Source organism: Bombina bombina, chromosome 2, assembly GCF_027579735.1.
Source record: "Bombina bombina isolate aBomBom1 chromosome 2, aBomBom1.pri, whole genome shotgun sequence".
Lineage (NCBI taxonomy): Eukaryota > Metazoa > Chordata > Amphibia > Anura > Bombinatoridae > Bombina > Bombina bombina.
This window is the reverse complement of record NC_069500.1, coordinates 442,045,370-442,059,310: the sequence shown is the minus strand read 5'-3', so window position 1 is coordinate 442,059,310 and position 13,941 is coordinate 442,045,370. Positions and strand designations below refer to the sequence as shown.

At 38.8% G+C, this 13,941-nt stretch overlaps 1 protein-coding gene across 1 annotated transcript in view; it reads right to left on the bottom strand.

Annotated features, from left to right (window-relative positions):
• Positions 1-13,941, bottom strand: part of PRODH (proline dehydrogenase 1) — a 432,246-nt gene that overhangs the window by 271,664 nt on the left and 146,641 nt on the right. The window contains exon 4 of the mRNA XM_053702069.1: positions 4,583-4,732. Within this exon, the coding sequence (XP_053558044.1) occupies positions 4,583-4,732 (150 nt within the window). The remainder of the gene's footprint in view (positions 1-4,582; positions 4,733-13,941) is intronic.

Genomic DNA, 13,941 nt, shown 5'->3' with positions numbered 1-13,941 from the left:
AGTTAATCTCCAGCAACGTAAAAAATGTTTTCACTGTAAGAGCAACCAAATTGTAGAACTCATTGCCTAGTGGGGTAGTTAATGCCTGTATTTTAGATACATTCAAAAATGTCTTGCATTACTGACAAGAAATATAATTTAGGGATATGATTGCTTGTGTTAAATAGGTCACCATTTTAATGGAATTAACAAGCTCAATTGGAGCTTTTTATTGTAAATCAAGTAGGATATGTATAGGTTGAACTCAATGGACTTCTGTCTTCTTTCAACCTTATCTACTATGTTAATATGTAACGCTCCTGGCAGAAGATATAGCTAAAAGAAGCAATACATGAGAGAAGCATGCAGGACAGTTTAAGACCAAATTTTAATTCCGTGGAGGAGAGCCTGGTTTTATTAAAGGCCTGATTCTAACTAAAGCCTATAGGAAAGCCATAACATCTGGAAGCTCGACTACCTTTCTGTGGTATAAAACTGAAAAGGCTGAGATCCGACCCTTTAAAAAGAGAGCTGAAATGCGTAGATTACATTTTTTCTTTGAATAAGGAGTTTCTAACTTTATAACACAGAGCGCTCTATTTTAAAGTTTAAATCCAGATTGGTAAACCAGTGTTTGAGTATCACGGGGAGGAGAGAACCCTATTGGTGGAGAAAACATCACGTGACTGCAGACACAGCAGCAACAGTGAGTGAATAGCGAAGTAGGAATGCTTAAGTTTTACCATTATGACAATTGGTGAAGCAGGGTCATGTATATGTATATGTATATGTATATATATATATATATATATATATATATATATATATATATATATATATATATATATATATATATATATAAACACAGGAATGGACTACACCCGCAGACTGGACTGGGTACACATCCTAAGCTACTGTAAACTCCACAGTCCTGAACAGACAGCTGAACAGTTCCCAGCAACCAAGGCAGTTAACCCCTGAGCAGCCTGGGTCCGCAGGGAAGCATTACAAACATTATCAACACAACACACAGAAAACCTGGCACTCACCAGCAGATTCACAGTAATGTTTAAAAGCAAGATTAGCTGTGTGTTATATTAATTTGTTTTGTAATTATCCCTATGGTTCTTGCACCCATACCTCTCTGGGGTTAACTGCCTGTGACAGCACAGCTTCCTGTGAGTGCCAGTGAGCACCCAGGGCTGAGCATGTTGCAGGGTTATGGGATGTGTACCCAGTCCAGTCCCCTTCCGGTGTGTGTGTGTGTGTGTATATATATATATATATATATATATATATATATATATATATATATATATAAAACCAAAGTCCTGTATAGGAATGTGTTTAAATAGCAACTGCCAGGGTGCAATGTCAAAAAATTATTTACTCAGCAGAAAAGGCAGCACTCACTGGTCTTGTAGTAAGAAATAACTTTTAATGATACAAAAACTTGTTAAAACATAGGGATATACATGACTTTTCGATGCCTAACTACAAGACCAGTGAGTGCTGCCTTTTCTGCTGAGTGTGTATATATATATATATATATATATACACATATATATATATATATATATATATATATATATATATATATATATATATATATATATATACACACACACACATACATATCCATACACACACACATATACAGGGAGTGCAGAATTATTAGGCAAATGAGTATTTTGACGACATCATCCTCTTTATGCATGTTGTCTTACACCAAGCTGTATAGGCTCGAAAGCCTACTACCAATTAAGCATATTAGGTGATGTGCATCTCTGCAATGAGAAGGGGTGTGGTCTAATGACATCAACACCCTATATCAGGTGTGCATAATTATTAGGCAACTTCCTTTCCTTTGGCAAAATGGGTCAAAAGAAGGACTTGACAGGCTCAGAAAAGTAAAAAATAGTGAGATATCTTGCAGAGGGATGCAGCACTCTTAAAATTGCAAAGCTTCTGAAGCGTGATCATCAAACAATCAAGCGTTTCATTCAAAATAGTCAACAGGGTCGCAAGAAGCGTGTGGAAAAACCAAGGCGCAAAATAACTGCCCATGAACTGAGAAAAGTCAAGCGTGCAGCTGCCAAGATGCCACTTGCCACCAGTTTGGCCATATTTCCGAGCTGCAACATCACTGGAGTGCCCAAAAGCACAAGGTGTGCAATACTCAGAGACATGGCCAAGGTAAGAAAGGCTGAAAGACGACCACCACTGAACAAGACACACAAGCTGAAACGTCAAGACTGGGCCAAGAAATATCTCAAGACTGATTTTTCTAAGGTTTTATGGACTGATGAAATGAGTGTGAGTCTTGATGGGCCAGATGGATGGGCCCGTGGCTGGATTGGTAAAGGGCAGAGAGCTCCAGTCCGACTCAGACGCCAGCAAGGTGGAGGTGGAGTACTGGTTTGGGCTGGTATCATCAAAGATGAGCTTGTGGGGCCTTTTCGGGTTGAGGATGGAGTCAAGCTCAACTCCCAGTCCTACTGCCAGTTTCTGGAAGACACCTTCTTCAAGCAGTGGTACAGGAAGAAGTCTGCATCCTTCAAGAAAAACATGATTTTCATGCAGGACAATGCTCCATCACACGCGTCCAAGTACTCCACAGCCTGGCTGGCAAGAAAGGGTATAAAAGAAGAAAATCTAATGACATGGCCTCCTTGTTCACCTGATCTGAACCCCATTGAGAACCTGTGGTCCATCATCAAATGTGAGATTTACAAGGAGGGAAAACAGTACACCTCTCTGAACAGTGTCTGGGAGGCTGTGGTTGCTGCTGCACGCAATGTTGATGGTGAACAGATCAAAACACTGACAGAATCCATGGATGGCAGGCTTTTGAGTGTCCTTGCAAAGAAAGGTGGCTATATTGGTCACTGATTTGTTTTTGTTTTGTTTTTGAATGTCAGAAATGTATATTTGTGAATGTTGAGATGTTATATTGGTTTCACTGGTAAAAATAAATAATTGAAATGGGTATATATTTGTTTTTTGTTAAGTTGCCTAATAATTATGCACAGTAATAGTCACCTGCACACACAGATATCCCCCTAAAATAGCTATAACTAAAAACAAACTAAAAACTACTTCCAAAACTATTCAGCTTTGATATTAATGAGTTTTTTGGGTTCATTGAGAACATGGTTGTTGTTCAATAATAAAATTAATCCTCAAAAATACAACTTGCCTAATAATTCTGCACTCCCTGTATACACACATATAGATACATACACGCACCACTCATCGGAACAGAGAGGAGTATCCCACTTTGTTTGAATATATTGCCAGAGAAAGAGATTGCGAGACTGGCAAGGCCAAAAAGGCAATTTCTCATGGGTTTGAAGATGTATTATTATTATCAGGTATTTGTAAAGTGCCAACAGATTCTGCAGCGTTAATGTATTGATTATCAGGGCCTAAATTCCATATGGAAAATATATGGTGTCACTACCCAGTACTACATACACAGCTCTGTCCAATGTCAGCTGTCTGAGGGGGATAACATGTCTCACATAGGTCTGAGAACCCCTTTCAATGTAGAATCTGGGGCACCTCAATTTGTCACCTACTCCTGTGGAGGCAAAAATAAGACTGGGATATGAGGTGGGAGAGTTGAATAGCTTTTGGTGTTCCCTGCACATTCAATATCAAGCAATCCCCTTACTGCACGTAGGAGGATCAGGGTTCTGAATTCCATAAGGGTCAGTAAAAAAAATAAAAATACATGAACAGTCTAAATAAATAATCAAAGTGGACTGCAAAGTCATTTTTCACTATGTGTAAAATTAATCTTTATAGGGAATTGACTTTCTATTTGAAAGAACACGAAGCTCAAACTAAGAACTAAGAAAACACCTATCAAAATGAAAGTGTATTTTTATATATGCACACACTATATATATATATATATATATATATATATATATATATATAGTACGGCATTTCAAATGATCTGAAAAATTAACATTTTAGAAGCATTTAAAAGTACAGTAAAGACAAATTTAAATGTTCATGATTCAGATAGACCATCTATTTTTAAATACGCTTAAATTTACTTCTATTGTAAAGTTTGCTTTGTTCTATTTATGTCCTTCGCTGAAGTGTGAACCTAGGCAGACTCATGCATTACTGGGAACTAGCTGAACGCATCAGGTGAGCCAATGCCAAGAGTCATATGCACAGCCACCAATCACCAGCTTACGCCTAGGAGTGCTCTCCTGCTCATATGCTCTATATGTACAATTACACTACAATTTAACAAACTTTAAAAAATTTTTATTGTTTCTGCACAAAGGACATAACCTCTAAAGAGCCTCGAGTATATATCACTTATCTCCTCTGCTGTGGGCTATTTTGGACATATATAACCAATTATTCTGTGACGTCTTGGCATATTATACTTAACCACTTTAGAAGTTTAAAGTTGCTTGAATTCCTTTTTAAATGAACAGGAAATGCTTGTTAGTGTGCATTTTTCATGTAGGGATTCCTCTGTCTAATATGAACTAAACTGTCTTAAGAGAAAATAGAGAGGCAGTGTTCCTAATATATTAAACATGTAAAATCTCAAAACAGATGAGTAATTGTCTACCTGAAGCCTCAATACATCTGAGAAAAGTCTCCATATGATCGTCACATTTTGCTTCATCAGCATAAAAGTAAGTCCGAGCGCTAATGACTCCACCACGGCGATCCCCAAATCCTCTTTGTACTTGGTATTTTTTTTCTCTGTTCACAGCACCTGGAGCGAGAAACATTAACAAAGCACACAATGGATACACATTCAATTACACAAAGGATATATATTCAATTACATGCAAAGAGCTTAAATAGACATTAAATGCTACTGTCCATAAAGAAAAGGGCCCAGCCATGATGCAAACCAGGTTTCCTTCTCCACTGAAGGGAATTAGGGAGTTAAAAATGGGTCACTAGGGTGTGTAATCAATGACTGAGTGGAATAGAGTAGCATTAAGTCTGGATTCTCCATTTCCACTTTTAGCAGGAATCTTAAAGCCCACAAATTTCAAATTTAAATTTACAAGAAGGAGGGCAAATTAATAAATGTATATGGCAAGTTAATGTGCTATATAGTATGACATTTTATATTACAAAAGTGTTTAGTGTCAAACATAGACCTGCAACTGTTAAAATAAGTTTTATAATAATATACTGCAGCTCAGTAAGTATACAACGTACTTCGTTGTGCATATCAAACAATGGTTGATAGTGAATTTCTTCTTTTTATGTCGGTATCCAAACCACGTTGGCCCCAGGAGCATGGAATTATAAGTTATGCATCCAATGCAGCGGAAGCAGCCCATCTTTTTGGGTTGCAGCCATGTAGTGTCCTGATAGCAATGGACAGGAACAGTCGTCATTATAAGATCACTCAAGCTAGTGTTATGGGTACAACCCTTGATCAAAAATCCACAGATAGAAACTCCCTTCTCCACGCGATGAGCTGCCATCCTGGGGCCTTGCTAAAAGCTATCCCTCAGCCACAACTATCCAGAGTGATAAGGAATAACAGTAATATCAATAACCAACTACAACAGTTCGATGTAATGAGCAAAAAATTCCTGGACAGGGGATATCAACCAAAGGTGATCAGACAGGCAAGAGACAAATGTATGGATCCAGACAAGGATCACATAAAGAATGACGAGCCAAGCAGTCCACGCATGACTTTCACGATTAAATATTCTCCAGATTTAAGATTGGTTGTATATAATCTAAGAGTACATTGGCATATTTTGCAAGGCGACCCAAATCTGCCACTACACAAATGGGCTCCAACAAGGGTGGGTTACAAACGTAACACTAGCCTGAGAGATGTTAAAATGAAGACTGATCCTGTAACATATCTCAGCCTAATGTCACTATCCCTTTAAGACTTCCTTCTCTGACTGCTCCATTTGGGCAGTATTCACATTCAGCTTGCTGGTCTGCCTGATTAATCATTCATGCACCCGATTACCTCAGCCTCTTTTTAAGCCTTCTCAGGTCTAATGTGCTGGGCATTAACATTGAAGTTGTGATCCTGAACAACAGAGGTCTATGACTGTTTCCTGTATGAATTTACCAACTATTTCAACCTACAGCATTTTCTATTCCAATGCCTAAAATCATCAAATCGCAAGTATCCAAATAATTCCATTTTCTGTTTCCTGGACACTGCTACTTAAACTCAGAACTTTATTATAAATCCAGCATACTTTTGGTTATCACCACTCTCTAATTACAACAGCATCTTACTCAGAACTGTATAACTATTTCTCTGCTACAAGTTGTCATTGCTGAAATATCCTGCTGCAAATATGTTAACATATTCTGAACTCTGCATCTATGTGTTCAATTAAAAGCTTTCATGTGATTCTCCAATATATGTTCAAACAGTAATTGATGCCTTAAACTTAACTTTCACCTGTGCTGCTCTGCTAATTACTGACATACAGCTCTTTATAATATTATATACTGTGAACCTGCAACAAACCAAGTTTGCATCTAAATGCACAAACAGTAATTAATGCCTAAACTTGCAGCTTGTCTAAGTACCTGTGCAGCTGTGCTTAAACTCTGACATACAGCTTTATATAATATTATGTACTGTGAACCTGCAACAAACCTTAGTTTGCATCTAAGTGTCAATCTTTTACTAGATTACTCTGAAGCCTGAACATTCCACATTGCTATATTTTTTCTCTCATTGAATCCTGCAGTTACTTCTATTAACTAACTATAAAAGTCACAGTGAAGTCAGAATATATTGTATACAAATGTTGCACCCTCCATTTATTCTACAATAACTTCTAGCAACTATGAATCACAGAATATCATCTATCCACGTCCAGGATACTCTTCCCCGGGTCAGGGGTCGGTGTCTTCAAATCCCTACCACTGCCCCGAGGGTCTGTATCCTGAACGCATGTACACCGGATCATGACAGATCCTGTCCATTGCTATCAGGACACTACATGGCTACAACCCAAAAATATGGGCTGCTTCCACTGCATCGGATGCACAACTTTTAATTCCATGCTCCCGGGGCCAATGTTTGGATATCCAAATAAAAAGAAGAAATTCACTATCAACCATCATTTGACATGCATAACGAAGTACGTTCTATACTTACTAAGCTGCAGCAAATTGTATGTGGGAAGAACCTCTGATGACGCCAGCACAAGGATGGCAAATCACAGGTCAGCCATCAGATCTGCAATAAAGAATAAGAAAAGCGACCAACCAGTCGCAAGACATTTGATGGAGGCTGGACACAACACGACCGATCTGCTGTTTGTTTTAATTGACCACGTGCCCCCTCTGAGACATGGGGGTAACAGTCCTCCTTCAGGTTGAAGCCAGATGGACGTATTGCCTGAACACTATACAGCCATATGGATTGAATTGCATGCTCGACTGGCATTTCTTTCTATAAGTCTGACACTATCACATATAATATGATGAGGGTACATGATCCATCTTACCAAGTATTATATAGATTGATTATAGAATCACATTTTGTCTCTGTGTATCTATTTTCCAACTATGGATGGTTAGATTTAATTTCCCTATTCATTACTCCCTAGCCTGGATCCAGTATTACTATTTAGTATCTTGATAGGTCCATTATTTCCCTTATCTGTATAGTCTCTGTGTGATCTCACTCACCTAAAAATTAGCATCCCTCTAATCCTATATCGACAGGGGATAGTGCCCCCAGAAAACTGATATAACAATGATGGCTATATGTCATCACCCCTATCCTCATCTGCTTAATTTTTCAACGTTGATTGTAGACTATTTGTTATCTATCTTTCCTTGTATCATTCCATTTATTAGGGTCCCTTGTGATAATCATTTTTGTAACATATGATCCTTATTGTTCTTCATTACAGCCACCCTTTTGATGCCCTTTTCGTGCTCTTTTTGCGGTGTCAATAATATCATGTGCTGACACTGCTTAATACTATATGTTGACACAGCTTGTTATGTGCTTAAAATGTGTCTCCTTTTTGTGCTCTATTTGTGATTTAACACTATATGCTGACATTGCTTAATATTTTATGCTGATACAGCTCGACATTATGTATTTACAGGCTGCGTGTTATCCGATCGTTTACGAATAGTGAAAGCCTGCAGCGTGTCACTCTGTTTACACAGCTGATTCTCCACGTGTATTACGCAATGATATCATCGCTCCGTGACACACTATGCCCCTGTGAATAATGCTATGAGCCGTTTTAGTCTGCCATACCTCGATTGTTGGATCTATGGTATCTGTACACCCACTTGGTTGTTTTCACAGTAAGTGTATTTATTTTTGTGCGTGTATATATGTACTATTGCAACAGTGGCTGTATATCCAACTTTTATACCTTGATTTTTTGATCCATACGCTATCCCAATCATTGTTTATATTTGTCAGAGATTGAGATTTCTGTTTCCCCTATACGTGTATTTTAGCACTTTACTTATGTCCACTGTTCGATCATAAGTGATAGGTGATTTATGATATGGTTATATGCAGCTTGTTATGTTTACCTTGGTTGCCATGGCAACCATTTGGCGCTTATTTCTTTTGAATTAGGGGGTCCTTATAAATTGCTGCATTACACATTGTTACTTTGTCTGAGGAAAGAGGATACGTTCCCCCGAAACGTCACATTAAAGGCACCTGTCTTTTAAAGTCCAGCGAGTGCAAGCCTCTTGTTTATTTATATTTTGCATGCACCCTGGCTATTTGACCATGAAGTGAGAGTGCTCTCCTGCTTATATATATATATATCGAAATATCGTATTTTTCGCTCCATAAGACACACTTTTTACCCCCTCAAAAATAAGGGGAAATGTCTGTGCGTCTTATGGAGCGAATGCAGCCAAACTAGGACTACACTTCCCATAACTCCTCATGTCACGCTCCGCTCGGCTCCGCCTCCAACTTAGTAGTCACTCAAACTAGGACTACACTTCCCATAACTCCGTGGGGATACTAGTTATAACGTCAGTGCCCTGGAAGTTCTGGCACACACATGTGTTGGTGACATGACCTGGAGGACGGTGTTGAGAGGCTCGGAGCTGCAGTGAGCGGTGGCCGCTTGGCTGGGTTTCCAGTCAGGGGGTATGCTAAAAAACCGGGTGAGAAATATATAAATCTATGTCTGAAAAAGGAATATACCGTTGATTGGGGAGTGTTGAGAAGCTGTTGGACAATATAGACGCAGGTCATGTCTCTGGGGGAAAATACCGGTAGCTTGTCTATTACACAAGTTTTTTTTTAGCTTGGTGCTGGATATTTGGAAACAGTGTCTATTTTAGGGGTCAAAATCTTGAAGAATGACACTATTTTATAGCATCAATAGCATTTTAGTGCTTATGGTAGTTTGTCTTTTATCTATGGCTGTGTTAGTAGCTCAGTTTGTTAAAACGTTTTGAAAGTGCTTATCAAAATATTCAGTACACATTAGTAGGATATACTGGCTATGTCTGAATATATTGTGGTACTGATTTAGCGTTTCCTATGTGTATCAATTTGACTCTTATCACACACTCTCAAACACACATTTTTATCACACACTCTCAATCACACACAAGCTCTCTTCAGCATATTTTTTTTCTTGTTTTCCTCCTCTAAAAACTAGGTGCGTCTTATGGAGCGAAAAATACGGTGTGTGTGTGTATGTGTTATTGTGTGTGTGTGTGTATGTGTTATTGTGTGTGTGTGTGTATATATATATATATATATATATATATATATATATATATATATATATATATATATATATATATATATAATTTTTCCCAAAGAAGTGATTTTCATATGACTTTGCTTACGAACCGAGTGTCAGTGATGTAAAATATATATATGCCAAATTTTAAGAAGATTGGATAATATTTAGGGGTTGCACATTGCTCACTTATCACAAACTAGTGAAATTTCTAACATTGAAGTGCTCTACACTAATGGTCTAAACTACAGGAAGTGTGGAGGAAAGCAAATATCCCTGTTAAGACGGAGGAGAATATCCGTGCAGGTATACAGAAGCTGTACAAAGAATACCAAAATCTGGGTAAAGAGAAATCGAGAAACACGGATAAAGTAAATGTGAAACGGCAGATTTGGAAAGGTGATCTCGTCGAGTTATTTGACATTTCCCGGCAAAATGTGATGGACATGAATAGAGTATCACAAGAAGATAAAGAATTTCTTAGGTCACAAAGAGAAGATCGTATGAGTTTGTCAATGAGTGGAGTAGATAAGGTTTTCGCCACGAAAATAAGAACTAAGTGTACAAAAGAAGAAAAAAAAGATTCATATAAGAATAAACATATTCAGGATCCCAGGGGCACTGCATCAAGCAAGGTGGATGGCAAAGGCAATATATGCACTTAAAATTGTCCTCTTCACTAAACAGTTGAATATTCCTCAACGACAATTGGAAGGAATGAAACGGGTTGCACATTTTGTCAGCCTCATATATGTTCGCTTTTGTCATAAGGCAATTGTAAGTCGATGGGCTCCAAAGAATGATTTGGATATGCTACAGCTTCTGAGCACTTACCCAGATGCAGACGTCAAAAATGTGCTCTCGAGACTTCCGGTGGGCGGGACTTCTGGATGGAAGCAAGCTACAAGAGCTCTGATACTACCAGCCAAATAACTGGCCTTTTCGAAATATTCAGAGACCATCTAGACCCCCACAGCACACATCTTACTGGGAGACCCTGCTCTGGTCATCGCCAGTCGATACATTATTTGTGTAGGGCGTTCCATCGGCCCTAGCCCCCGGTTGCAGTTCAAGGCTAAGAAGGCCATTTGGCGCCGTGGCGTTTCCTCTACTGCCACGTTGTACATCCAGACGTGCTCACTATGGAACACCTTATCGCAGCCCTTAATGAAGTCTTTACGCCAGCATTGGACTCCCTTACAATTGCTATGGGGGAACTTGTTTGTGAAATACAGAGGTTCCGCGTACCTGAGCCTCAGCAAGTCTCACTAACTAAATCCAAGATGGCTGGGACCCCCCTGGCGATGGATGCTGCGGCTGTCGGCATGCGATCCTGCTCTCATGTTGCCACCTCTTCGCATGGCTTGGACAATACGGCTGCACAATGCCCTGAGCGGACGGTGAGGAGCGGCGCCATAGCTCTACTACAGAGCACTACTCCATTACAGGCTCCGCAACTGGTTGCGAGGATTCACGGCTGTCCCTCTGATTGTCTAGCTCCGGCTCTGGGGCAGTTTCGGCCAATTTTGTTATTTGAGCAACCTGCACTCGTGATGGATGCGGACATATGTTTCCTACAGTGCTCACGAGTCTGTCTACCATGCGGATCACCTATTTTGAGCTACTTAGTGCAGTACATAGAGCGGCAAAGAGACCAGCGTTTGGGAGCATCGGCTCTGATCAAGGAGGGGATAGGCTAATTCATTTCATTCACACTCGATAATGTCCTGATGGAATGGAGGAAATGTACTGTAGCATTGCCTTATCATTTAAGTCAAGGTCTTATACATCAACTATGTGTTTTGTCTGAATTAAACCGGTGTGCTTGTGAATAACTGTAAATGCTGCAGAGGAAACTGGTCGAATACAGTATAGCTGTCTCTCTCTAGCCCGGGCTGGAGTCGAGTGAACTGCTTAACTAATATTACCCACCTGCTGTTCCTTTGTATAGGCTATTTTGTTTACTCTGTGCTTGAAAACCCTACACTGCCTATAACCAACGGAACAAAGCGACTCTCTTACTCTGGGGTTAACTCACATACCAGAATCAGCGGACCTAGAACATACGTACTCATGCTGTGTATAGATGTCCACCCTCATATTTCAAATTACCCTGCCTTCACCCAGCACAATTATTAATAGCAGATATATATATTCTATACCTTTCTAGATCCTGCATGCGCGTAGTCTTTACTGCTAGATTTCTTACACTGCAACTCTCTGTGCTTACCCTATTGAGTTAACATGACGTGTTGAATTTCTTTATATTGTGAGTCACACAATGAAAATCTTATAAAATACCTTAAATTCAGGGATTATACCTAATTTATTATCTATTGGTTCCATACTAGAGGATAAATAGGATCACTTGGTACCTGACTGTATATCAGCCTATTAGAAGCACACCAGTCCTCATATTTAACCCTGAGCGCCATGAAACTTGGTAATTGAGGGTGTCAATTTTGACTAATATGTTTATTTTTGTTCTTTTGCACCACATCCATAATTGCTAATATAAATACTGCATCTGGCGATAGATATGTACCTTTAGTTACAGATTTGCTTAGTCCTCCTCTCACTCCAGCGCTCATATATTCTCCATGATTCTAGAGCTGAACCTTTTGTTTACCATTTTTGATAATTTCATTTACTGTATGTAACACCCTTCTATACATCAAGAGCCACACAATGAAAACCTTATAACATGCTTTAAATTCATGACTTATACCTAGTATATTGTCTTTTGGTTCCATACTAGAGGATAGATAAGATCACTTGGTGTGTGACTGTATGTCGATCTATTAAAAGCATGCCAGTCCTCATATTTAAACTTGAGCGTCACACAACTTGACAATATGGATAACTCAGCTCCACCTATATCATACCCAGTAACATTATTTTTGATTTGTTGGTGTTGTTTTAATTTTATATATCTGTTGGATTAAAGCGATAAAAATTGAGACCCCCCCTGGTTCCTTCCCCTTTAGCCAAGAAACCAACCACCCCTGACCATGCTAGTTATCAACACAACATGATTTTTTTTTTAAAAAGCGACAGTGCAGGTAATATATCTTGTTGTTCCACCCCACTCCCATGGAGGTAGCCTGCTTTTGACCAGCCTATTAAAATATAGGCGCCACAAAACTTGACAATATTGATAACTCAGCTCCACCTATATCATACCCCGTAACATTATTTTTGATTTGTTGGTGTGGTTTTAATTTTATATATCTATCGTATTAAAGCTATAAAAATTGAGACCCCCCTGGTTCCTTCCCCTTTAGCCAAGAAATCGATCAGCCCTGACCATGCTAGGTATCAACACAACATGATTTTTAAAAGCTACAGTACTGGTAATATATCTTGTTGTCCCACCCCATTCCCATGGAGGTAGCCTGCTCTTGACCAGCCTATTAAAATATATGCCATCATCAAGATCAGCCCATGGTTGCTCCCTAACATGCACTGATTAGTATGAGACTAGTTAACCAATCTTAAATTTACAATACCGACAACATAGACCCTATCACTATGTTATGTGGGTCAGATGTGTCCCGTTATCCTATATCTGATGTAATTGTATTACAAATGTATCATGGGACACTATGCATACAGATGGTTAGTCAGGTTAAGTATAATTTCTGGTAGATTTGGCTATCCCCTGATTGTTTGTTTGTTTGGGTTTTATGTTTTGTGTAATATTGTTTGTGTAGGTTGATTGTGTTAAGTTAAAAAGATAAAATCCCAACACTATGGTATTAGTGAGTATATAAGCTAGAACATGCGCTACCCATATAAGTCCCGTATAGGTCTCTACTGTATCTGACAGACTTGCGTTGTGTATGTTTTTGTATGTATTGTATGCTATTGTATCATACTACCTTATCAGTTTTGAATTGCTCCACTGCACCCTGCGTGGTGTGTCCTTGATCTGTATCTTACTGCTGTACCATGTGTTGGATATAATTAAAATTTAAAAAAAAAAAAAAAATGTGCTCTCACAGTTGCTAAGAGACATCTTTGGTATCTGTCAGAAACAAACGTAGGATTGGCTTTTTTGGACGACCGTATTACTCAACCTGTTAAGGAAAATATGACTAAAAATTTAGAAACCAAACCTGCAAAGAAAAATGGAGTGAACCGATTAGAGGGTAAAAACATGGTTTTTGAAGGAAAAGACCTGAGCCATTTCGTTACTAATAAAACAGACGTTCTTTGAATT